Source organism: Indicator indicator, chromosome 7, assembly GCF_027791375.1.
Source record: "Indicator indicator isolate 239-I01 chromosome 7, UM_Iind_1.1, whole genome shotgun sequence".
Taxonomy (NCBI): domain Eukaryota; kingdom Metazoa; phylum Chordata; class Aves; order Piciformes; family Indicatoridae; genus Indicator; species Indicator indicator.
In genome coordinates, this window is record NC_072016.1 from 14,038,977 (window position 1) to 14,066,967 (window position 27,991).

At 37.7% G+C, this 27,991-nt stretch overlaps 1 protein-coding gene across 1 annotated transcript; it reads left to right on the forward strand.

Moving 5' to 3' along the window:
- The first annotated feature begins 6,627 nt into the window (after positions 1 to 6,627).
- On the forward strand, positions 6,628 to 27,484 carry LOC128968058 (RNA/RNP complex-1-interacting phosphatase-like). The gene is made up of 10 exons (XM_054382378.1): positions 6,628 to 6,656; positions 16,433 to 16,508; positions 19,994 to 20,125; positions 20,929 to 21,052; positions 23,411 to 23,471; positions 23,552 to 23,598; positions 24,016 to 24,091; positions 26,097 to 26,198; positions 26,648 to 27,387; positions 27,450 to 27,484. Exons 1-10 carry the CDS (start codon positions 6,628 to 6,630, stop codon positions 27,482 to 27,484), a joined length of 1,422 nt encoding a protein of 473 aa, XP_054238353.1.
- The last annotated feature ends 507 nt before the right edge of the window (positions 27,485 to 27,991 follow it).

Consider the following 27,991-nt stretch of genomic DNA (forward strand, 5'->3'; position numbering starts at 1 on the left):
GAAAGTAAATTAGATACCTGTATCTTAAGGTTTTAGATCCATTTGGTACCCAAATGCTGAATAGCTGATGAACAGCACTTAAAAACCTCAAAGGAAGACACTGATGTGCTGCATATTGGCTTTACATTTTAAAATACTTTTATAATATACTTGCAGCTTCTGAACTTTGTTTATATCTTTTGTTGCAAATAAGAAGGACAGAAGAAACTAGCAAGTACAGGAAAGCTTTGCCATGATAATTCTTTCTGCCCACTAATTTCTGTATGATCACAGAATAATGTAAGGATTTACTTACATTTCATGAAACATGATAGTTCACATTGTCTGCAAAGACTACCTAAAATAGAATTTTCTTAAATTACTTTTTAATCCAAATTATTTTTAAGGCAACAATACAGTCCACACTAATTCAAGAATAAATTCTGGTCTGAAGGATCCTGAACTACGCAAAACCCTTTATAATAGATGATTACTTTGTATATTATTACAACTTAATTCCAGAGGAAGATGCAGAAAAATAGACAAGAAGGTAAACTGCAATAGTTCTCTTTACTAATACTGAAATAACAAAGCCTAAATGCTAACTATGGAATTCACTTCCAGTTATTCTGTGGGCAGGCACACGATTTATAATCCACAGGAACTAGAGAGGAAGTGAGCAGAAGAGATGTAGTCAGGAAACAGTAACAAAAAGCTGCAGTATGGATGAAGACTGCCTGAGCAGAACGGAAGAAAGCCAACTAGAAATTGCTGAAGACTGAATTTTTAAATAGGCTTACCTAGAAGCCCAGAAGCAGTCAGAAAAGTTTTCAGCAGCTTTTCTGTACCACGGTTTTCTACTGATCCCAACCTTCAAGTTGTCAAGTATCTGTACCTCACAACCTGCTGAAATAAAACACAGTTGCTGCAGGGGGCACTGTAATCCATGACTTGCTCTAAGAGTAGATAAAATACGAAGATTCTGCTTGAACACTAAAATGGAGTAAGTGCAGCTACAGCAAGACCAGGACATCTGGTTGTCCTATTAAGTTTCACAAACTAACTACTGACATAATACAAGTAACCACTCAGATATTTGCATAACATACTTGAAAATACACCTAAATAAATACAATGCCTCTTTACTGGTCTCATATTTATGTATATTAAAGAAAACTTGTTCTTACAGATGCTACAATCAGAGCAGTATCAAGTACACAGTGATGTATACAAACGTCACTTTAAATGCACGCCATGTACGTATTTCCAGTTAATAGCAATGCCATTTTGTGCCTTCTGACACAGCATAGGAGGCAGAGTGCCCCTCCAGTAAAGAAAATAAAACATGCATTTGCAGATCAATGACATTTTAAGTATTCTTTCAGCATTAGGTAGTCCAAATTTTGCAGAGTTGTTAAAACTCAGTACCTTTCTGTGCAACAAGTTTCTGACCTGTCATAACCATGCTCATGCAATTGTTTGAATAAACGTACATTGCACAATAAATTCACATTTCACAGAAGATTTGTGCTTAGAGTGCTTGTGATATACACACTTGAGATTGTTTCTGTGCCAGAACAATTCCCTGAAAACTCACATGATTATCTGTTGTACAGCTGTGTATGTTTGAATTCTGTATGATCAGTTTAGAAATTACTTTTTTGTGGGTGGATGAATTTCTTCTCCAATTTCAAACAGAGCAAACTATCAGCATCAAGCAATAAATTAAACCAAATAATTCCTGATACCCAAGAAAAACAGTCAGACAACCGTGGGAGTTGTTACCTTCTCTGTTTACGAGGAAAAGTTATACTACACTGTACCTACAGTAAATGCTTGTAAAATGAAGAGATAGATGAAAACTGTCACACAAAGTTTAGCAATTTCATAAAGAATTTTTAAGTCAAGCAGAGAAAATCTTCAATCTTTATCCTGCTCCTTGATATTTGTCCAGATCCCTCTGGTCCATCTTGTAGATCAAGAACTCTCAGAACCCAAAAGTACACTCAGAAACACCAAATGATTAGCCTTTTTTAAACAATGATAATGTATACTAAATCAACTCACCTCCTTAAAGCACTACTTGGTTCCTACATTCTAACCAAGCACTACTGGCCTCTGTATGCATCTACTCGTGACTACTGGAAACAAGATACAGAAATAATCAATCTTTAGTCTGTGCAACATTTGCTTGTGCAACGTACAAACCACTTTAAAATGGCATGTCTATGCAGCTCATAATCCTGCTTGTAAAAAGATACAAATTTCAGAGTGTCTCCATGTGGGCCACTTCTGTTCACAGAATCACAGAATATCTTAAGTTGGAAGGAACCTATAAGGATCATTGAGTCCAATTCCCTGCCCCTCACTAAACCCTCTGCCATGTTCACCATGCTTCAAGTTAGGAGCATGGGTTTCTCACTTAAGGGAGTTAAGGTATTTGCAAAGATTTGGAGGCATCCCTCCTCAGAAATAAGGCCTCATATGCCATCTGGAGATAGTATTACTGCTGATGAGTGAATGAGGAAATGAAATTCTGAAGTCTCTACCTGAAACCACTGGAACTCTCACTGAGTTCAATGAGACCATTCAACATAAGCATGTAAAAATAAAAATTAATACACGTCTAGCTGTCTGGTTACATTTTGCTGCACAATAGCAGGAAATATGTAAATAAGTATTTTTATCATGCTACCTTCCTGTACATTCTGTTATGCAGGTTCTGTTTGTGGTCTAACAACATAGCATCTTCAGCAAACTACACAAATGGGGAAAAGCCACAAGTGCTTTAAAATAAAATGTAAATGTTACCTATTTTTTCCCCACAGGTTAACAGTTTGACCAACTGCTGTCAACATTTGTATTAGGGAATATAAATACTAATAAATTAAAATGCCAAATGTTTCTGCTATTTGAGATTTAACCTTTATTGGTGATTTCCAAACAGATTCTTTTGATGCAAAAAATCAGGAGTGTGAATTAGCCCCAGGCTAGTTCTTAGCCTTAGATTCTTGACACCTGAAAACATATTTACTGAAGTCCCAACCACATGATTTGCTCCTTCTCGTGGTTACAGCTCAAATCTGTGTTTCAGAGCAGACTGCAAATGGAGAAGGGGGTTCCAAATTAAGACTAGCACTTTATACAATGAAAACATTAAATTACCTTTTCTGATCTTGATTTCTGAATATTATTTTTAAAATATCAGACTAAATTCACAATACAGGAAAAGAGATTAATAACCAATAAAATTCTGTAAACAAACTAGTATTAAACATTTGTCAGGAATATTACTGTACCATTAAAAACAGAACACAGCTGTTGTTGAGATGGTTGTTCAGCTTTATTGCAAATGTCCAAGTTACTTTTTGAAGATAATAGCTTTACAGCACAGCTCAGCTCTTAGTACTAGATCTTCCTTCAATCTAATAATATAATCAAGCAGGTTACCCAGGGAGGTCATGGATGCTCCCTCCCTGGAGATATTCATGGCCAGGCTGGATGAGGCCTTGAGAAACCTGGTCGGGCTTTCCCCCCCCCCCCCAAGATTCTTTATACCTTCTGGCAAATTGAAAACAAAACTGTAGCAATGGCTTATATGCTTAATGTTTATAGACTACATATCACTAGTAGAAGAGAAATTAAGTTAATAAATTATCATAATGCTCAAGAGTCCCTAAGTCACTCTGCCATGACATTCTACTTAAAGTGCAGAACTGAGGAGCTCTGCTGCTGTCTGCTTTGCTGGCTGAATGACTGCTGATGACCTGTTTGCCTGCTGTACTCCCTCTAACTTGATATGGCAACTTCTGAGTAGCTTATGCAAAATGTTCAGGAAGAGAAGAATTAAAAAAGCAGGCTTCTTTTTTTTTTACCGTTAACGATTACAAACCGGACTGAATACATCAGCATTCTTACTGTAGAGCTATCAAGTCTAGTTTACTTAAATCTTACTATAGGTTCTAAAACTTTTTCCTCTGATGTTTGCTTTTCAACTTACTAGACAATGTAGCGATTGCATTCACAACATCACCCCTTGCTTAGGACATTACTGAGGAGCCTAAGTTTTCTAGCAAAATAAAGGGGACACTAAACTGATCAATGTTATCATTTCACATATCAGGTTTCAGAAGGAATACTTTATACTTCAATGTAAGAAAGTAAAGTTCAACTATTCTTCAAAGATGAATTTAAAAAATTTAAGGCCCTCTCTTAACAAGAGCATGTTATGATTCCACAGGATTCTTTTAAACGCTGTTACACTGTAGTCTCTGGCTTTGCCTCAGATTAAGAAAACATAAACCTGTAGTACCAAAATATTTTTCTGGAAGACACAGGATTTTTTTTCTTCACATGCATTTGTAGGAATGAAAAAGACAACATTGCAAGAGTTTATGCAAGGATGGTGCAAATACTGCTATGAAACATCAACGGCTAAAACATGAGCTTTCACAACTCACAAAGTTGATGAAAACTCACAATATAACCTATATTTTACTATTCTCAGTCTGTAATTAAATTTTACACTCAGAAAGAAAGAAGAAAACCTCTTGAAATCCTACTGATTAAACTTCACAACAATAAACTTTTTCACACGTGTGTTGTGGTAAGCATGCAAATCATCACAGTGATATCTAAGAAACAAATCCTTTACAGACCTCAACATCCAATCGATTGGAAGGTACAATGCCAATTTGACTTTCTAACAACCACTATTTTACTCTGAGCAGATACAAACTCAATAACCTCTTCCATACACTTGCTTTTTTAGTGCTGTTAGAACACAACCCCCCACCTGACTTGCATTCTGAACAGCAGAGGGCAGGCCCTCTTATCTATCCACCTGCTGAGCTGCGAGACGTGCACAGAAGGCGGCAGGCATGACACGACAGAGCAACCTGCTCACAGGCTGAGTATAACAAAAAAACAACCAAAACAAACATGACAAAACTCAAAAGCGACCGAGGCCCAGGAGCTGCCATCACTTCCGACAGAAAAGGTGCGGATGGTGATGTAGTGCATCTGTCCACACAAGCGCAGGCCACTGAACCGTTCCCGACCCGCCCGCTCCGCGCGTTTCCCCCTCACGGACTCCTTGCAACCTCCACAGCCCCGCTGAGCTTCCGCCGGCGGCTCGTGCACTCAGCGCCTTCACGGGGCCCGAGCTTCAGAGCCCCACGTCACACAAACACCCACTCAGCACGGCACCCGGAAGGAGCCAAAGGACCCCTCAGCAGTCACCGTAACAACCACGAGCCAGTACCCCCTCCACAGCAAACGACAAACCCTCCTCCGCCCGCAGTACCGCCCTACACCGCGCCCCAAGACGCTTCGCGCCACCAGCCGCTGCCACTGCGCCTGCGCCCCAAACTTCCCCCCGACACACACCCCGTCCAAGGCACGCACGCGCGCGCCACGAAGCGTGACCCGTCACCCACAGGCTCGCTGCGCACGCGCGGAACCCCTCCCCTAGGACAGAGAGCAGCTGGTGACAGAGCCGAGGACCTTCTCCTCTGGCTTGTCGGCTGCCGCGCACGCGCTCTCGGTGCTCCCCAGGCCGGCTCCAGAAGAGCAGGCGCATTCCCCACTCCTGGCAAGCTGGCTGGCTGCCGCGCAGGCGCATTGGAGACCTTTTCGGGAACGTTCTGTCTCGCAACAACCTTCCTCTGCAAGGGAAATCTTGTCAGGGTACGGGCCGCCCGCAGCCCCGGTGCTCCCCGCCCCGCCTCGCTCGTGCCCGGGCCTCTCCTTGTTACCGACTACTGCTGAAGCCAGCATCCCTCTCCGCACAGCCCATCCTCTCTCTGACTGCCCGGCGCCCTGCTGTCAGGCCGCGACCTCCCCACCTCCGGCCCAGTCTCTTTTTTCCCCCCTCCCTCTCCCAAACTCAACGGTCTCTCGCTAGGAGAGAATCCGGAGCGGCTCTCGCGAGCTGGTCTTGCCCGGGGCAACCTCGGGGGACCTTGCGTTCGCGGGGACATGCAGCTTTGAGGAGGGAACATCACGCCAACCTCAGACGTCTTCTCTGGAGCGGCAAACATGGGCCCTCCGTGGAGGCGGAGTGATTCCCCTTTTCCCTCTCCTCCCTGCGCCGGTCCCAGTGAGATCGGCGGGCCCTGATGGTGGCCAGGATCTAGTAGGATTGGACCCCTCTAGGTCAGAGTGATGCAGGTGATGGGCTTTCCTTTGCTGAGGTGCCGGCCTCGCCTCTTGCAGCTGCCTGGAGGTTCTTCCCGTTGAGACAAGAGTTCTACCTGTGGGAGCACAAGGGCAGAACAGACTGCTCGGAGCCACAGGAGAAGAACGGAAAGGGCTGCCAGGAAGATCAGCATCCCTGCAGCGCTGCTGCTAGGGTTAGAAACCTGCTGCCTCTCCTCTCGATCTCCTGGAGAGGAGAGGTGAGTTGTTGTCTTTCTCTGTTGTCGTGCTGTAGCAGTGAAGAAAGGCTAGCTTGCAAGCTGCATAACTCTTTCAGGATGGCTTCAGGCCTCAACTGACTACTTGGTTTAATTTATTTGAGTCAGTCCTGTGAAAAGGCCCACTGATGGAGAAAGAGATTAGCACCGTGTTAACTGCGCGGTTCTCTCTCCTTTGCTGCAGTGCCCACTTTCACCGCTGTCTCCTGCTCTGTCTGCTCCTGCTTTCAGCATGGTAAAGAAGAATACTATCCCCGATGGGTGAGTATCCCTCACACTAAGCAAGAGGCAGGAGCAGGCATAGTCCTGCCCACAGAGAAGGGGCACTTTCTGCCCCAGATGCTTGCTTTGCACAAGCATCTTCACCACCTACAGCCAGGTAAGGTAGGTGTCATCTCCAAGACAGGAATAACTCAGCCCTTCATCCCCCAGGTGAGTATAATGCTCCAGCATGTCTGTGAAGGCTTCTCCTTCATCAGCCAAACACAGTCCCTTCTTCCTAATCTTCTTAACCCCAGGTGTACACTTTCTGGGGAAATGGGAGGGTAGCCCATCGTTGTGACTATTCTGATGCTTGATACCAGGAGTATAGAAGGCGCTGATAAAATGGGAGCAGGCAGTTGCATGCATTTCATTAAGAAATACCCTCATGGATTCAGGTCCTGAAATACCCAGCAGTTTTGTTTTTAACAAAAGGGCCAAAAAAAATATGGTTTTGGCAAAAATAATTTCTAAAAGCTCAAATGCACTATAAAGGTTTTCCAGTTGATTGGGGAGTGCATATGTGGAGCACAGAATTACCTCACTTAAAACAGGTACAGTTCTTCGGCTCTGCTGAAAAAAAGTCCAGGTTTAGAAGTCTACCCCATGAGTTACTGCTGACATCAGGAAAACTTAATGGAGAGGAGGGTGTGCTGAGATAAAAAGGCATGCTCTGACAGAAACTTGCCATTTATACATTATTTATTTTGAGCATTAAATAAGTTTATTAAGAACATTCTTAGGAGGAGCAATGAAATACAAAATGCATGGTTTCCTGCAAAATATTGTGGCTTAAAAGCAATAAATAGTAACAAAAGACAAAAAAATTCAAGTAACTTCAAGAAACTTTGGATTTTTTTCATAGCTCACAACTTGGAAATTAGAATAAAATTTAAGAAAAGCTATTTATGCATGTCTTTCTCTGGAAGTCCATGAAATTTTGGTTAAAATTTGGACAAAGGAGCTACAGTGTGTTAGGTTTGCAGGCACTAATGCAGAAAGCATGAAAAAACCTGTCCTTGTTTTCTCCATAATACTACTAAAACTTTGAGAATTGGATGCTTGTGTCTCCCTTGGTTTTTGCCCCTCACATTTGAACTGGAACAGCTTTCAGGCTATGTGCGTTTCTTAAGTATGGGAGGAGCAGTGGACTGTACTTGGAGCTTCTGTGATGGGAAACTAGTACCTGCGTATCTTTCAAGGAGAGGAACGTCTACTGTGGAGTAATTAGTTACAACGTTAGTGCAACGATCTGACAGAGCTTATGATACTGAACTGCTGCTCAGCTTTTCCAGATAGTTAACTTTTTTATATTACTAACAAGTCAAGCTAGACATTGGGGTTTTTTGCAGTAAAGAATTGTTAGCCTCACAGTCTCATGTAGCAGCACATTGTTCTAGCACAGTGTGCTGTAGTTCCTCACTGTGTGTTAACTTCAGTACAACAGAGAAAAATAGCAGGAACCCTGGAGAAGAGCTTAAAGAAAACTAATTTTAACCTAGATGATCCTGCACATGCAATTTACTGGCACCAGAAATAGTTGTTAACAGAAGTGTGATTGTAGCACACTAGCATAAGGACCAGTCCAGACAATAGCATACTATGGAAGTACAACTTCAATTATGTCACAGTATTGTAAAAGCAATAAATCTAATAGCAATTGTTTTGATCTTAGTGATAGGACAAGAGAAATGCTGTAGTGGATAAAGAAAGGCACACCACATACAGACATTTTTTTAAGATTGTTTTTCTGTTACTGCCTCTATTCTGTACACCATTCTTCATAGCTGTAAAACAGATTCCATTATGCTATTTAAAGCAAGTGGAGGCTTCAGTTAAGTTCTAAGGAGTAGTGCAACTAAGTAAGAAATAGTGATTTTATGACTTTTTTTTTTTAACTGATTGGCTAATTACTACCATGTTTTGTAAGACATCTGCAGCGTAATTAAAGTTGCCATTTAACATAAAGTTGTGCTAAATCATTGCACAGCCTTGCTAGATAGCAGTACTTGGTATTTAGCACCTAAAGTAGTATTAAAGTGGCATTATTTGCTAGTGTTGCCACTGGATTTGAGCTGCCAGTCTTGTGATAGCAGTTCTTGGTCTATCATAGAATCCAATCTTAGAATCAGCCAGGTTGGAAGAGACCTCCAAGATCATCCAGTCCAACCTATCACCTAGCCCTATCCAATCAACTAGACTATGGCACTATCCTTGTTCTTCTGACCCTGTCACTCAACCCTAGCCCAGAATATTTGATCTGACACTATTTGTACCATCCTTGCTCTTTCAGTAAGAGGAAGAGGTGGTCTGGAAGTAGAACTTCTGCTATTCCTTCATAATCAAAAGCATTTCTCCTTTTTACCATTAATGTCTTGGAGCAGAGCTAAGGTGTACAGTGTCCATTGCAGTTTCAATCCTAGAAGTGCTGGAGAAGTAATTTTGTGATGAAGCAAGGCTGCAGTGTAAGAGAGGGATTCAAGTGACCCCTTGCACTGCTGCTTCTCCTATAGAGTTGAGTTCTGGTTCTTCACAGTGTCTAATACAGTGTTTTCCTTCAGTAGTTGTATACTGTGATGTGTTAGTGGAGAACCATCCGGTAAAGATCCTACTGTGGAATAATTTCACAAACTGAGATTCAGTTCTGAAATGCATCTGCAGAGACGTCACCTTCAGCATGTTTATATGGTATAAAGAAATAATGAGAGTGATTTTTTTTTTTTTTTTACTATAAGGACAAAGCTGAATTCTTTGTGCACCATGAACATAATAGTTTAATTGAGTTGTTTCTATGTCAACTTCAAAATGTCAGCCCTGTCACACAGGAATGCTGAAGATTATGACATAATTGACTGTGTATATTCAAGGGTGGATGGGAGAGAAGGGTTAGTGTATGCTGAGAGTATGTGAAGTAAAAGTACTTCATAACATCAGGCATGAAATATTTACATACCAAAATGTGGGATGGAGAGAAATTACTTCCTACGAACCTGAGTAATGAAGCTTTGTTCTATGAGTCAGTGGCCCATATCTTGTGTTATACTATACCATCATAAGTACAAAGTTATGCAATTACTTATGGTAAGGAAACTTTTCTCCCATGCTTCACATAGTTTTTCACAAGCTATGACTTACTTGTGTCCCACTTAACAGGGGGTTAACAAAATCAAAGTGACACAATTATACAGTAATAGATGATTAAGTGCTGTATTCCTTCCCTTCTGCTTTTGATTTGTTCAGTATGTGTCTTGATAGTATGTCATGGTCTTTGTATGGATATTTTTGCTTCAGAATAGTTTTTCAACAGTATAGTATTGAATCTGGTGTCCACAGAGGTGTGGAAGCCACTTGGAAAATAAAGTTCTGTGTATATCATACAGTGATAGTAATTGAAAAACAAGAAGAGGTTCTAAGTAGTATTTTTCTAAATGATCTTGCTAGAGCTGACAGTTTTTCAGACGTGAGTTTCTCTACAGCTACAGTAATTATCTTTGAGCATTTTAGAGTTCACATTCCCAAGTAAGATCTAAATTTTTAACTGCTTCGTAATAATAATGCTCCTGAGGGGCTGCAGAACTTTAGAAACCCTTGAATAGATTACCATAGCTACAGATATGGCTCAGTGAACTTCTTCACCTACTGCAGTTTTTGAGTAGTATATACCTATTTACACCATTTCTGCTAACACTGATTTTTAACTGTTAGATGAAAATCATTCTGAAATGATGCCTTGAGTTCACTTCTAGTTTCTCTTACTCTAGAATACTGCTACGCGTTATACAGAACATTTTACACCTGTAAGAGAAGACAGTTTGCTCCCTTTCATACTTAAGATTTTTTCCTGACAAAAATACTGTAATTACTCTGTAGAAGTACTACAATATAGAGGGTTTTTTTGTTTGGGGTTTTTTTAAGCATATACTAATGTAAACATTGGTTTCATAGGCAATTTAAAGTGAGTTTAGACTGGAGTTTAGACTAAAGTGAGAAAGACTGGAGAGTTTACTGCAAAGAACTTGTAGAGTAGCTGTTGACAGTTTGTTGTGCTTTATGTCACTGAGATCTGACAAACTGAAGATGTGAGACTTTAGAATTACAGTTTAGTTCTTCCATTGTATTGTACCTGTGAATTATTTTCACAGATTGCATTGGGCTGGAAAGGACCTCAAAGGTCATCTTGTCCAACACCCCTGCAGTGAGCAGGGACACCTCCAACTAGATCAGGCTGCCCAGGGCTGTATTGAGTCCAGTCTTGAATGTCTCCAGGGACGGGGCCTCAACTACATCTCTGGGCAACCTGTTCCAGTATTTTACCAGTCTTATTGTAAAGAAAGAATTCTACCTTACTCAAATTTAATGTAAGCTTGTATTTTTCAAGGGCATTTCTGTAATGTCTTCTGTTATACACTTGAAGCAGGAGGTTGCTATGCAGACATTGTCAATAATCCTCATCTTTTTAGAGCTGATTTGCTTTCAAAATGTTTTTTGAATATTTTGTTGGTGGTTTGTTACTTGTTTTTTTTTTTTTTTCCTTCAGCTGAGATTATTTCACTGGTTGCTGCTGTTGCAAAGCCTATTATTGCTTTGGGTTAATCTAGATCATATATGTTGTAAACTTTTACTTGGATGCATGAAGCTCATTTCTATTCTTTTACTAAATATCCTTGAGATTTTTAGATTAAAGAAAAAGTCAATAAAACATGCTTGCTTTTCATTTAAAGTGGACAAGCAGAGTAGTATGTTTTCATGTAAACTAGACTTAAATACTTCTGACAGATGAGGTAACTAGAGTTTGTAGTGTCAGTAATAGTGGTATTTCTTTAAGTGAAAGCCATACAAGCATCACAGACATTTCAGAGGAAAAGCAGAATGGTTTTGGGGGCTGGTTTTGGTTTTAGCTATGATTTGAAGACATTTTCCGCAACTAGGAAGTGATTCTTTTATTTACCACAGCAGTCTAAATTCTGCCCATGTTTTAAAATGATTAATGGTAGTTGCAGAGTGATGAAGACAAAATGTGATAGGCAGATGGGAGCTGTGAAAGATAAGTGTTTAAATAATTGGTTAATTTACATGTTTCATTGACTTTCAGGTCTTGATCTGCATGTAGTCCCTGGATTGTTTACCTGTTTGAAAACTTAGAAAAATAAAGTTGTAATTGAAAACATACCATGTGTGTGCAATATGTCACTTTTTATTTAAGTGTGCTTCTGCCTGAATTATTTTTCTATGTAGATAATGTAGTTTCTGGGGGCATTGTGTCTTTGGATAGTTTAGCGTTCAGAAACATTTTAATTAGCATTTAGTTAATGTTGAAAAGTTTTTAAATATTTAAACATACTGGGCCCATAAAAACCTATTGTAGCTTATAGAAAGCTTAAGAGTTTGCACTTCCTTTTACACACTTCTTGAGATTCTGAAGTAGGTTTGGTTTGTGAAAGTACAAGAAATACCACAGATTTAAGATGCTAGTTTTCTTTAATGTTTGCTGACCTAGATTTTCTGCAGTTTGACAGCTATCATGTTTTATGCAGAAGTTCTCAGACTTCAGTTTCTCTCTGAATATGTCTTTTCCTGACTGCTATTTGTGTTGGGAGGCTGCAATGTTTCTCTGAATTTGCATTGTTCCATTTTGAAATTCTTGGCACAACATCTTTCTAATGGAAATGCCATCAGTTCTCTGGTGAGACCTATTGCCTCTCTAATGCAATGCCTGGCTGTATTTCTAGGCATAGAAATAAATTTCATGCCTTTGTCTTAGTAAGATAGCTCTACCTTTCAGGAAACTCCTCTTGCTGTCTTTTCAGCTACTTCATGTCCACCTTGTTTTTCACTCCTCTTGATTATCTTTTAGTCTTTGGTATAGGAATGATGATGATGACAAGCCTTATGATAACATCTTTGACTTTTGACTTTCTTCTTTCTACTTTTATGTTCAAGCAGGACACAAATCATGTCTCAGGATTGTCATTCATGCTTGTTAAAGTACTTACTTTGGTCTTATAACTACGTGCAGCTCACATGTTTTTAGTTATTTCTGCCTTTCTCTAGACTTCCTCTGTAAGAGTTTTTTAGACCCTCTCACCTATAATTCCTAGCCATATTCCTTTGTTGACAACAGAAAAATCTGAATGTTTCCTTAGCCAACCTTTGTTTAATTTCAATGTACTGGTTTTAGTCTGTGATAATTTTTAGTTCTGCCGCAGTATGCTTAAATTTCTTTTAAATATAATTTTAAAGATAACACAGAATAGATGCCATTTATATTTTTTTGATGAAGAATGCCTTCTACTCATTTTCTACCACAGAGCTGTCAGCAGCTTTTGAAATTCTTGCTGATTTTGCAGACTTTTTTTCTGGAAGGATTTAACTGGCTTTAAATACAGGAGAATAAAGCCTGCTCTTTTTTTAAGGCCTGACAACAAACTGTGTAATCCTGCTGCATTGTTCTGTCAATCCCTTAATGTGAAAAACAGCTCAGATTTTTTTACAAAGCCTTTTTTGCACTGCTGATTAAATAAAATAAGATTTTTAATCCTTTTTGTGATCATTTCTTCTGGCTCCTAATTGCTTGTATTTATGATAATCGTGCTAGATTTCCACTCATGGTTTTCCAAAAGCATGTTATAAAATATGTGAATTTCTAATTTACGACATTTAAAAATCATCTTACTGCATGAGATAATCAGTCGTCTGTGGTTGGGCTTTTTAAATTCTGCCTTTCTTCAAAATGTTTCTAAGCATGTATTGTGGCTAACTGTGAGATTGAGTCCTACTTTTCTAAAGTATTTTGTACATTTTATTGGTAGAGGTAACACCAAAGAGTTAGTTGAACTAGAATTAAGAAAAAATACTGTTTGCCTTACCTCTATGACAACATTCACTGCATTAGTTCCTGTGTCTAGGTATAGCCCCTTTTCTGATTCCATTTGAAAGTTTAAGAGCAAAACACTGTTTTACAAAAAGATAGATAATTTCCAGAATTACTAAAATGAATGAGACAGGAGCTGGTATTAAAGCTGACTTTGTTACTGATTTTAACAGTATTTTACATCTAATACACATCTACATAAGGTTTACAGCATTTAGTATCTTTCTAAGATTAAGTGAATTAGATAAACAGGGTGGATTTCACAGTTTTGCTGTAGATTTTGGTTGGTTGGTTGGTTTTTTTTAACTGAGAATTCTTGCAACCAAGATACTTCATTGTATTGTGGGTTTTGTTAGCTTTGGTATTTTCAGTCCATTTACACTGTGATCTTAATTGATTAATTTACAATTGATCTGTCTTGAATAATTGGAGCATAGTCTCACATTTACATTTTCGTATTTTACAGCTAGTGTACAACTACCAGATTCCATAGTGTACAAACTTGAAAATTCACTTAGGAAGACTTCTAAAGTTAGAAGATTTTTCTTCTGTAATTCACGAGATGTATTTTTTTGAGCAGTGCTTTTTCAAGCTATGCTGATAGTGTGCATTTTTTTTCCTCCTCCCTCCCCCCCCCGTATGCAACTATTCTAAGATAAGGGAGCATATGAAGGAGGAGACTAGTTTTATTCCCTTGTTGTAATTATGAGGTGCAAAGTCCCTGCAATAATTTAGAATTTTGTGAAAGGTTTTACTGCAAACACCTCTCTGTCTAGTTTGCCCTTATGCCTTCTCACATTGTCTTCCATGTGACAAGCTGTTTGCAACAGCCTCCTAATGAATAGTTGCTGCCCCTTTTGTTATTTTGTTCTTTATCCATTGAACTAAGCATCTGTGCATGTGTAGACAAGTTGTGATCCCCCCAATCTGTTCTTTAGCTCATGATGAAAAAGATGAATTAGTGCTAAATACATTGATATAGTAGCTTGTTACATGATTTGTTAGTATCAGCTGTTTCTGGTCAGCAAGTGTTTCCTTTGTTATTTCCAAGTATCTATGAATGGATGTGTTCTTATTTATATACTATGACAAGTATAACTATGGGTATTTCATGAGAGTTTTGCCAGCCAGCATCTAGTTTTTGTTATGGTCCCATATGGGCTTTGTGAACAAAGCAAAATATTCAGGAGCTAGGATATTTTAAAATAGAGTATTCAATTGATTTCGTAAATGATGTGTGTTTATGGAACCAGAAAGCAATCTAGAAGTTGTTGGATGCTTCCTTTAAAGGGAGAGATTAATTTAAACATGAATTCATAAAAATGTAAGTGAATGGGCACCAGCATTAAAGAATCTTCTGAAAGTGTTTTGTATTTTAATAGTTGAGGTACTAACTGAAAACGCAGAAAGGCTATGTAGATTTGGAGTCATCCAGCTTCCTCTTCTAAGGTCATTAAGTTAATTTGTCCTCACACAAGGAGATGAAAGACAAGTCCTAAACCCAGTAAGTTACCTCTTTGAAGGAGAAAGCTTTTTACACTAAAAAAAAAAGGACAAACCTGAAATCTCTGAGAGTTTTCTCAGTACAATGTAGAATTTCTCCACCAGTTCTTTGTGGCTTTGGAATTACTAGCGTTTTGAGTGTTGTAACAAATCTTCACTAAGTTTTGGTGTAAAGAAATATTCTCTCTATTTTACAAGCTACAAACAGGAATGATTCTTTCAAGAGGCAGCATATTACAAAGTAAACACATTTACAAAACCTAGAAGTTTTGTATTTTTAGTAAGAGTAAACTTTGCATTTCATTGTAAGTTAAATTACTGATGTGTGCATATGAAAACTTTTTAAAGGTGGTTGATTCATCCAGGTTGAACTTGCCTGTATTAATAACCAACTATAATAAAACAATGCTTTTTTTACTTGTTAAATTTTATATTCTTTGCTTTACTTTGGATGCTACTTGTTTGTAAATGCTGTCCTATGATTTTGAGGGAAAGAACATTTAGGAAGTTGTAGAAGGAAGGAAGCAAAAAAGATTATTTTCAATTGTCTTGATAATACTTTGAAACCACTTCATGGAATAATTGCAGGGGACATAAATCTATGTATAATAATAACACTTGTGCACATTATCTCTAAGAAATATTTCTTTTGTGGTGGTGCTTTATGGAGAATGATTTAATTATGGCTCCTAACGTAGACTTGCAACAATAAAAATGTCTTCATTTAAGCTGTGTAGTGTGCTGAATAAGCTTCTATCCTGATCAGTGCTCTAGCAGTATTCTGTTGATATTCTTCTAGCACCTTTTAGGCCACTCTTTGTTGGCTTTTTTGGACCTACTAATTTTAATAAAATACGTAACTATTTTTTGTAGTTATTCTAAAAATATCTTTAGATTTCTTGGTGAAACAGGCAGGTTACTAATGGAGAATGAATTTTTTAAAGATTTTACTCACATGTCAGGATTTAATTTACAATTTTCTTTTAACTTGTGTACATTAGTCATGATCTCTTGCTTATGTGGTCAAGGAATTTTAGGAACTTCTGGACCCTGCTCTTTGGAAATCCAAATCTTAATGTACTGTGCTAGTAGCTTCAGGGCCCATCATAGCAAAAAAAAAAAAAAAGTGTCTTTTGGAGAAGTTTGAAATAGCTATTATATTTAAACTATGCGAAATAAGGCACAGGATTTGCCTTATGTTTGTAAGATATTCACATTGATTGAAATAACTGTTCTAATTTTAAAGCAGCGTAATTTTTATGTGTTTTTTTTTTTCCCAGGTTTTGCCTTAAAGGAGATAACTCTTTTTTTCCCCCCCTCCCTTCACACAGAGCTGTGGGTGTTTTGTGTTGAATCATGTTATTTGAAAATATTTGTTAAAAAGATAATTGTTTCATTGCAGATGGCGGAGTTTGACACCAGTTGGACAACCCATACCAGGAACTAGATTTATTGCATTCAAAGTACCTTTAAAAGGGGTATGTATAAAAAGTAACTACAGTTTGGCTCTATTAGATACAGTGCAGAAGGAATGAATAATAGCATGAATATTCAGGAAAGTTTTATGAAAAAATAGTCAGATTTAGCCCTTTTGGTAATCTGCTAGTGGCTTTTTTTTACATAATAGTCTGTAATTTTTTCTTTCTATTAAAATTTTTATTTGGTGTTACTCTTTAAAAATCATAACATCTCTAATCAATCATCACAGTTCATCTGATCACTGTTAAGTGGCCTAAATTCTCTATTTAACATCTTTTCATTACTTGCAAGAAAATCATACGGAAAGAGTTATGCAAGCACTCATTAAAGGATACCAGTCACGGCAGCACTTTTAAATTTACCAATTCAGATTATCAATTTCATAAGCAAAAAGTTTTAGTGATCTTGAGGAATGCAGTATATTTTAAAAGAACTCTTCATAGATTTATTAATGTGTTAGTATTTCCTCTAGGTTCTTAATAACATGGAGTGCCATCTTAATCTGTTAATTCTTTGGGATGTTACAAAATACAGAGGCTATCTTTTTGGACTCTGCAGTTCTTTGATGGATTGAGGCAGAGGGCAAATTAGGACAAATTTGCCTTTCTATATGAATTAATACAAGTGCTGTATAAATAAATTCTTAAAGTCCTTGTTTCAAGATAGGAAATAAAAGTTTGTAAACTCTAACTAGCAGCTAAGAGTAAATATTCTTTCTAAGCTATTGTCTGCAGCTTGCACTTTAGTATTCGTACACAAAAGATGTGGTTGTTGGGGCCTATCAGTGCTCATTGTGTTTTCAGTCACCATTTAGTTCAGCAGTGACTGAAGTGCAACACTTGCAGGGTTTTCTTCCTGTAGCTGCTTCTACGGCTTTAGTATGATTGCTTGGTTCCTTTGACACCAAGGATCTCAGATTTGGTCTCCATGGTATTGATGGATTGTACAGTAGTCATGTATCTTTCTACCAAGACTGTCAAGTGAACAGCTGTAGCAGTAAATAAAAAATTCAGCAGATTTATAATTAGCTTCTTTTGGGGAAAGGATTTTTTGCATCAGCTCTGTAATTCCATTTGCTTTAGCATCAATTTTTTTCACAGATGCACTCTTTTGGGCATGATTTGTTCAGTACGTGTATTTCCAGTTCTCTATCCCTAACACTCCAGATTTCAGAGCAAGATAGTCTGATGCTAACTCTACCCTTTCCATGTGGCTCCTTTGATGTTTGGATAGCGCTTCACTAAGGATCATAAAAAGGGCAGACATTCTCAGAGAACATGTACCACAAGTATTTATCACTCTGTCAGTGCCTTACTTCCAGTCTTACTGATCTCAGTGCAGCCCAAGGATTCCTGTTCTGTGAAGCTGTCTTTGAACTTGGCCAGATACAAAGTCTGCTACCCAAGAGAAGAAAATCTGTAACATTTCCATCCCTTCAATTTTTTCAATCTCAACTACGCAAGATACAGAAATGACAAATCTGCCAGAGCCTGTGTGCTTAAAGCTCATGGAGTTTATGGCAGAATACACAAAAAATGCTTGAAGCTCGTGGAGTTTATGGCAGAATACATATAAAGTGCATAACTGGTGAAACTCTTAGACCTTTGCAAAGATGGTGGAGTACAGTAAATCTGTTTGGAAGCACTGAAGACCTCATTGGTCATAGTCTGTCAGTTGATCAGAGAGAACAGGCCTCTTAAATATGCAGCAGTTTTTTTCTGTGCTACCTCATAGGAAATTGGTTGTTGGTTTCATCCAAAAGGGAGAAAACATGTTTTCAGTATTTCAAGACTCAAAGGTTATTGTTGTAGGAGAAGATGTGCTGCTAGTACTGGCTTTAATTAAGGCCACAGATTTATTTGGAAAGACTTTCTGTCTCTCCTTTCAGATCATAATTGAAATGCTAACAATAACATTGTAGTATATTAGGGACTGGGCAAGTTCCTTTCTGTGCCCTTAAAGGGATTTTAGATTCTCAAAGCCCAATTAAACACCTCAACTACTGAATACTCAGGAGGGGTTCTTCAGAAAATTCCAGTCTCTCAAAACATAGTGTTTCATAACACATTTAACTGTTTACTCAATCAAGCAATGTTTAGAGATACCTTGGTTTTGTAAACTGTATTTCACCTCAGTTTGTGTGACTTCACATAATAAAAGGAAAACTTCTTTTAACTTTCTGCTATAGACCTTTGGCAGATTCACCAGTGTCACTCCAAAATTACTAAGTTCAGTTTCAGATTTTGTTATACTGCTTAATGGCAGTGAGATAACTGACTCATGATCATTTTGTTTGAACCTCAACAACCTCTACTTTTTTTTTTTTTAGCTGTGCACCAGTATCTGAAATACATAGGGTTGAATGCTTCTATATGCTTTCTACCCTGTTCTTCTTAGCTTGAGCTTCCTAATCACGTTAAAGCTTTGATAGGACTGTCATGCTGTTCTTTAATTTGGCTTTCTGCCTCTGTTTTATAGACTCATGATAAGTGCTTGCTAGAATCTTAAAATCCATACAGTCAAAAGAAGGAATGGCTAGTAACTCTTATCCTATAGCATCTGTGCTTCTAAGAGGTATATAGTCTGTGGCTGCCTTCCTTTCCATTAGTTCTGAGTCCAGTCTGCTTGAATTTCTTGTTGACAAAGGAATTGAGAGGTGGTTGAGGCTGCTGCATCTTTTGCCACTGTATTGGTTGTGGCCAAGCCTGTGTCAAAAGGCTCTCACAATGGACAAGCACGCTATTCAGAGAAAATCCACTCTTGCATATATGGGCATTTTCACACCTAGAGTGAAGAACACATTTCAAAAAATACAGCTACAATAGGGTGAGTAAACATTTTTCCCACTGTTTTCTGTCAAATGAAGTTGATTATTCAATATGCACCAACATGTGGCTTTCTTAGGCACTATATTTTAGCCTTATTTAATATTTCCCAGTGATAAATGACATGCAAGTACACTCTGCCAAGAGATTAAGCAGGGATAAGAACATCTGCATATTTGTGGGGAGAAAGTGAAAACCTTTAGAAAAAATGATCTCTTGTACCACAACTTCTAATGTTTTTTATGTGAAATACACTGTTGATTTTGTGTTATTGTGCAGGCTGAAGTATGTTTGGGGGAAAACAGATTGTGGTATTTGGCTTTCTGCTGATATTTACTTACTTGAAAATGAGTATATAGATGCTGCATTTTGCAGGATTGTTGTGTCTATCAAATTAGTACTTATGTTGATAACATTTTTTAACATTGTACAAGTCAAAATTCGCACACTTTTTTTGCATTTTCACTTGAATAGGAGTGCTCAACAAATTCTTGATTTTTATTTGGTTCCTTCTATGTATGTGATACATGGATATGGTTCTCATACTGTAAACATTCCCTTTTGAATACTGATGTTTCCTAGTCCTAATTAAAACAGCTGAATATTATAGAGGTCTTGTTCTTAGAAGTTAAAATCTTTCTTTTCCATTTCCATTGTAGGCAATTAACCAGAGGCTTACCCCAACCCAGAAATTTACACCAAAAGACTTAATCGCTGCAATGAAAGCCCTAAATCTGGAGCTTGGATTAATTATTGATTTAACATATACCACACGATACTATGAAGTGAAGGTAATACAAGCATAATAGCAAAACAAAATAATTACTGAAAGCTTTATTTTCAAGTTTTTACATGTTTGCTTAACTTGAATAGGAATAGACAAGCGAGCTTTCTAGACTCATTTTGTGTCTCCAACACAAAACTGAATGTTTTATCACAGAGGAAATAACACGTTTTCCCAGTTAGCTGCATTTGTGGCTTATTTGTGTAATGGTAACTCAAGACAGAGTGTCTGCCATACACTGCAGAAAAGATGCAGAAGACTTATATTCTCTCTTCTGAAGACATTCTCCTTTATTCCTGGGTTCTTTTTTCACTGGTGAAAGTGTACATTTTGAAACTACTTCTATCAGTTTCAAGTTTTTTACCCATATGATCCAAACAACTGTGATTAATCAGCCTCCTATTTAATAAGAGAATAAATAGCAGTGTTATAATGGAATGCTAACTTCAAGTATGTATGGGTTTGTAAGCATTAAGGAGATCAGTATGTAAGTATATGATTGTAGGTGGGCAGGACAGATACTGTTAATAATTGTAAAAGGGGTTAAAATGGAATTAGAAGAATCCGTTCTCTTTAGTTAATGTGCTGCCTTCTTAGCAAGGGAAAAAAAGTCTTCTGTAGAAACTGTTCTCTGAGGTCAGGTCTTTGAAGTGGAAATGTAAGTGGTAGTTTCTGAGAGCATATACAGAATTGTGTCAAAATTGTTTTCCATTTCTATTCAGGATGTGAACTACTGTTTGCATTGTCTTTGTGTCAGATAACTTCAATAATTTTTACCTTTTTTCTTTTTTTTTTCCTTCTTGTTGCTAGGATTTACCTAAAAGTGTGCAGTATAAGAAACTTTATACTGTTGGACTTGAAGTCCCTGATAATGCTACTATCCTACAGTTCAAAAAATGGGTCAGAAAATTCCTATGGGAAAATGCAGGAAATGGTAAATAGCAGCATATTATGTTGTAAACCCAAATTTTTTCTTTCAGTGCTAAGTTTATCATTTATCAGTTTCTGTACATATTTACAACATCAGGAATTTCAGATTTTCTGTAGCACTTTTCACTTTACTATTATAATAAGATAACATTATGTGAAGCGTTACATACCTTTTTGGCATTCAAAACATGTCCTTTTCAAAAATTGCTGTAACTGAAATGCTCTTCCTAACAGCATTATGTTTGTGTTACGTGTCAAAGTAACTGCAACAAGACTTTCATCTCTCTGACCCAAATTATCTAGTGACTTAGTGTTGTAGCAGCCAGGGCTTCATGGATGTTCTAAATAGCACAGAATTTCTCTCACAGCAATAGGCATGGATACAGGTGTGCAACTTCAGTCCATTTAGTCTGATATAGCATTTTTTTTATTTAGGAGTCCATTATTTCCCTCATATCCTAGCAGTTCTTAAAAATCGTATTACAGACACGGTGTCATTCTTCCCACAGTGTGCTGTGCTGCTGTTTTCATGTTTATGCAATAGTGTAGTTCTTTCTGAGAAGGTAAAAGGCACTTTTTGTGGAAATAAACTTGTGTGTATTTTGCCACAGCCTGTTTTCAGCTTTTACCTTTTCACTACTTTTTGGTTTGGTTTGATTTGGTTAAGAGTTTCTTTGTAGGCAGTTTTTAACTCTTTCCTGACACAATATCCAAGGACCATTCTTTCAAGTTTTCTCATGCTGCTTGCTGTGGTTACTTTGTCACTTTATGTGAGAAAGTAGAGATATTAACTGGCCAAACGCATACAGTTTTTGCTGCAGAGTATAACCACAGTTTTGCTCTGGGGGATCACCTCTGTTTTGTGAAAGAGGCCTGACCTAAATCTCAGGTATGAAAGCCTCAATTGGAAGTCCTGGGAAAACTGAAAGATCTAAGAAGAAGCCCTTGTCCTTGCTCAGAAAGTTAGCATGTAAGTTCTTTCTCTTGCTCTTTTTTGGCTTTGAGAAATTACTTGGAGATTATTAGTTTCCTTCTGGTTTTGATCTACTAATTTTTCTTGTTACAAAGAATAGTCTATATTTGAACCTAATTATTTCTTATTCTCAGAATAGAGAGAATCAAATGTTAATTTGTTACTGGATGAAGACGTGCAGTTTCAGCTAGTAGGGCCATTTTGGCAGTGCTTGTGTAACTTCAGAGTTGGGAGATCTTTCATATTTATGTTAACTTAGTTGTTTTAACTTGCTTTCTGTTTTAGATTACCCCTAAAATTTCTCAGGATTCATCTAACAAATAATGTTTGAGAAGCTGCAGACTTTTACTGTCTGAATTGTTAGGACACCAACTTAAAATGATGTGACTGTCTTGTTGTGTGGCAAACAATTTTATCTTACCAAAATACTTATCAAAGTCTCATTTCAAAAAATTGTTTGTGTTTTGTCTCTGTCACAACTTTGTTACTCTAAAATTTAGCTTAAAACTCTCAGTCATTTAATATATATTTATTCTTATGCCAACTTAGCCCTTAAGTATTGTCGTTCTTCTGTATTATCATATTCAATATCTTAGATTTGTTTTTACACATTAAATAAGACAAGCTTCCTAGGTCCATTATCATAAGCTTCTGTTGCAACCATCATAATATCCTTTTCTATACATAATTCAATTTTATTTCCCTCTTATTAAATATGTGTAACTAGAACTCTGTGGGGTAGTCAGGATGAGGATTTGTCAGTACCTTGCATGACTGTATTAGCATTATCCTATTTCTGCTGAAAATACCTGATTTGAAACACCCTAGTAATAGTAAGTTATTCTGCTCTTTAGCCTTTAGTTAATTAGTAAATTAGTATAACCTTTAAAAAAAAAAAATCAAGATTTCTTTAGATACTACTGGTGCTTCTTTTCTCCAGGTTTTTCATACCCCTAGACACTAGGAGCATTATGTGTACTTTCTCCTTTTTGTAAGTTTTACAAGAAATCTTAAGTTCCTCAGTTTTACATCTGCTTGTTTAGAACTGCTTTCAAGACTGTATTTTTTTCTTTTATTACTGCAGTTCTGGCTGAGGCAAGCCACTTTACCTATTGTCACTCCTCTTTCTTGTTTTCCTGTGTTCTGCAGAGTTAATCTCAGTCTTCACAGGTTTGGAAGTAGTGAGCTAACTGCTGCTAAAGATCCAGCATGAAGAGGACAGAGTTTGGATATGTCTGGTTTTTTACAGGCCTGACAGTATAATTTTGTAAATAGCAAAGATTGATCATTACTTTGCTAGAAAAGTACAACTTTTTTTTTTCACTGATTTTTTTTTTTTAGTAATTTCACTTTCTGAACTATTAAAGACTGTCTTTTCCTTTTTGATAGAGAAACTCATTGGTGTTCACTGTACTAATGGAATTAATAGAACTGGCTACCTTATATGTAGGTAAGGGTTCACAAAACATAGTATCCTCATATTAATCTGTAATCCCTTCAGGATACTAATATAATCATATTTTTCTTCAGATATCTTATCGATGTTGAAGGCTGGGATCCAGAGGTGGCAATCCAAGGTATTTATACAGTTTGAACTAAGGCAGGTTGCAGTTCACAATTGCTGCAATTACATTCACATATACTACAATTCTGTTTTGGCATCTTTAGTTATTTCATGTGCTGGTTTTCACAAAAGCTTTTGTCTGACTGTTGACTCTGTTCTAAGCAAGACTTGAGCATTAGCAAATTGACAGCTTAGTAGCAATATGTTTCATCTGCTTAAAATCTTACCTTTTTCATTTTGCTTTGAAGGGTTTTCAGTCGTAAGTTGCTATCACTACTAGTTTTAGTTGTTTAACCACCAACAACAAAAAATCTAAATGGTGCCAGCTTTCTGAAGTATTTAATATCAAGTTAGGATTGTTTCAAATTCAACATCTTTGTAGTTCAATTTGAGCACGTTTCATTGTACTGTCATGGTTTTTTTTCTTTAGCTTTTGGTGATGCTAGAGGTCATCGCATGGATGGTCTTGTGTATCTCACAGATCTCAGAACACAACCAATGAGAAGGTAAAGAAAAGCTTTTAGTGGTATGGTTAAGATTTCCCAGTATGTCTGCTGGGCCAAAATAAACCTCATCTTAAAACTTTAATATGCAACTACACATATATTGTAAGAGTTGTGATATGAATAACATAAAGTGCAGTGTGTTTGGTTCATCTTTTGAATTTATATGAGTCAAAAGATTTTGTTTTTAATCTAACAACTACTATTGAATGTTGGTTTTATGATACTGTGACAAGTGTACTGAGTCTGTTATTCTCTCATTATAAGCTGAAAGGATCTTTACAATCTTTATGATTTGCCTGATGTTGTTAGCATGGTAAAACCAGGTATTTTAAAACAAAACAGTACAACAGTTTTAGGAATAGACAAGTATGGGAAAAGGGAATATTGTTCTCAAATCCTCTGTTACATAGTAGTTGTACCCCTGGTGTGTTGTGCTTATCTTATCCACCTAAGAATAGCTAACCTTTACATCTTCCTAAGTTATTTCTGCCAACGATATCTTGTAGCAGAAAACGGAATTTAAAAACACTACCTGACTGACTTGTATCTTTTTCATTTAACTGAATGCCCTTTGTTTTACTGCTATCATTATTTTATAATCTGTACATGTTGAAGTTAGTTCCATGTCAGATTTTTTTAATGGGTATGGTGCTTGTCTCACAGCCTTTCAGATGTTGTTTCAAGCTTATGAATCATAGAATGGCTTGAGTTGAAAGAGACCTTAAAGATCATGCAGTTTCAATCCCTCTGCCATGGGGAGGGACACATTCTACTAGACTGGGTTGCTCAAAGCTTCATTCAGCCTGGTCTTAAACACTTCCAAGGATGAGGCATCCAAAACTTCTTTGGGCAACCCATTTCAGTGTCTCACCACCCTCAGAGAAAAAACTTATTCCTAATGTCTAAATCTACCTTGCTTTAGCTTAAAATTATTGCCTCTTGTCCTGTCACCACATGCCTTATAAGAAGTCACTCTCTGGCTTTCCTGTAGACCCCCTTTAGGTATTGGAAGGTGACTGTAAGGTCTCCCTGGAGTCTTCTCAAGGCTGAATAGACCAAACTCCCTCAGCCTGTCCTAGTAGGAGAGGTACTCCAGTCCTCTGATCATCTTTGTGGCCCTCCTCTGGACCGTCTCCAACAGGTGCATGTCCTTCTCGTGTTGGGGGCTCCAGGGCAGGACACAGTACTTCAGGATCTCACAAGAGCGGACTAGAGGGGCAGTATCACCTCCTTGACTTCCTGGCCAGGCATCTGTTGATGCAACCTAGGATACAGTTGGCTTTGTGGTCTACCACTGGACATTGCTGGCTCACGTCAAGTACCTCATAAACCAGCATCGCCAAGTCCTTGTCTGCAGGGCTGCTCTCAATACATTCATCATCCAGCCTGCATTTGTGCTTGTGATTGCCCCAACCCAGGAGCAGGACCTTGCACTTAGCCTTGAGTTTGGCAAGGGCCCATCTCTGAAGCCTGTCACAGTCCCACTGGATGGCATCCCTTCCCTCCAGCGTATCAGCCATGCCACACAGCTTGGTGTCATCAGCAAACTTGCTGAGGGTGCACTCAATACCACTGCCCATGTCAGCAGCATGTTAAACAGCACTAGCCCCAGTACCAATCCCCAAGGGACTCCACTTGTCATGGGTCTCCATTTGGACATCAGGCCATTGGTTGCAACACTTTGAGAGTGGCCATCTGGCCAGTTCCTTATCTACAAAGTGGTCCATCCATTGAATCCATGTCCTTCCAATTTGAAGACCAGAGTTTAGGTATTCTTTTTGTGTTCCCTGCAGCACTTCCCCAATCAAATTTGCAAGATTAAAACTTGCAAGATAGCAAATTGTAATTTTGTAAATTTTTGAGTTATAAATGTCTGTAAATTTAACTTAATATACAAACATTTCTGTCACTGTGAACTGAAAAATTGTATGTGTTTGTTGTATATTTTTCTCAGTGGTATGTTTTGAAAAAGGAAGCTTATGTGAGATGTTTTTATTCTTCTTAGTAACCTTGGAATGGATGTATGGGATTCAGATGAAGATATTATTCCCCCACCGCATGCAGTGGAAGCACCTGTAGAGCAGTTTCCAAATGAAGACTTTCAGGGGTAATGAGATGAAACATGGAATTAAAAGGGAAAAAAAACCCACCACCCTAAAACCAACAAAACAAACAACCAAAAAACCACCCCAAAACACCACAAAACAGAGGGAAGGCTATTTTTTTTCTCATTTAAAATACTGTAGATATTCTAATTTAAAAGAGGTTTTACGGGTATTGCCTACCCATGCACAATCTATTGGGAGAATTGGATGAAATGTAACTATACCAACCCTGACTGATCCTATGATTCTATAACTGAATGTTTGTCACAGCTTCTGCTATGACATTAAAAACTTTATAACCTTACTTCTCATTTGGATTTTTAGTAGCTTTTACACCTATCTATTTACAATGTTTTTCATGTCAATTCTCAGTTAAAAAAGCCTGTTTTCATTAATGACTTGGAGGCTGTATAATTATAATGTTCTTTTCAAGACATAAACTTCTTTACAGGTCTGGGAAAAGATTAAGAATTTATGATGACCACTCTCACAACGATTTGCAAGGACGGATACAGTTCAGAGATTTTGAATTTATTAATAAGGGACCTGGACAAAGAAGACCATTCCATGACCATCAGACTCAGGATGATTTAAGAGCACCAATGCAGACAAGAAATTGGGACTACAACAGGGGACCAGGACAGAGGCAAAGACCCTTTCCTGATCACCAGTTTTGTGATGATTATCAAGAAGACATGCAGCTGAAGGACCTAGACTTTAGTAACAAGGGACCTGGACAAAGATTGAGACCTTTTCATGGATGCCAGTTTCATGATGATTTACAGACAGAAAGACAATCGAGGGATAACAAATTTAACAGAGGCCGTGGACAAAGGCAGAGATCTTTTCCTGAACATTCATCTCATAATGATTTTCAGGAAGATAGGCAGTCAAAGGATTTTGATTTTGGTAGCAGGGGCCGTGGCCGGAGACAAAGATCGTTCCATGACCACCAGTCTCATGATGAATTTCAGACACAGATGCAGCTGAAAGAGTTAGATCATGTCAAAAAGAGTCCTGGCCAAAGACTAAGATCTTTCCATAACTATCAGTCACATGATGATGTACAGCCACAACAACGGGGAGATTTTGAATTTGTTAATAGGGGTCGTGGGCAGGGGTTGAGGCCTTTCAATGATCACCAGCTTCACAATAATTTACAAACAGAGATGCAACTAAAAGATTATGATAGTAAAGGTCCTGGACAACGGCATAGAGCTTTTCATGACCATCAGCCTTATGATGACTTACAGGAACAGACTCAGTTGAAAGACTTCGATTATGTTAATAAAGGGCATGGACAAAGGTCAAGACCTTTTCATGATCATCCAGATCATGATGACTTGCCACTTGAATGGTGTCCAGATGGGTAAGGCATCCTTGAACTGTAAGACCAGAATTTTACAATAAAACTATAAACCTCAGCACTTTCAAATTAAATTTCAGATCAGTTATTCTTTTAAAATCTTACATAGATGATCAGTTAATTAACTCTTTTTATTTTGACTTATGGAAGAGTTTGATGTAAGCTGGAGTGTTGCAGCTTTGAAAAACAGTATTTCCCGAGTTAGAAGGTTCTGGTTTTTTAAAGCTTATGCATTTCCTTTACCTTTTTAGAGTTGCCTTGAAACAAAACTCTGTCTCACTTTGTTTTGTGTAGAAACTTAGGTTTAAAAAACAATCCTCAAAACAGAAGAAGGTACAGAATTTTATTTATGCCGTTAGCCAGAGATGAACAATAAGGCCACAAGGAAGATTGGCTTGCATTTGTTTGTTTCATGCATTAGTAATATGT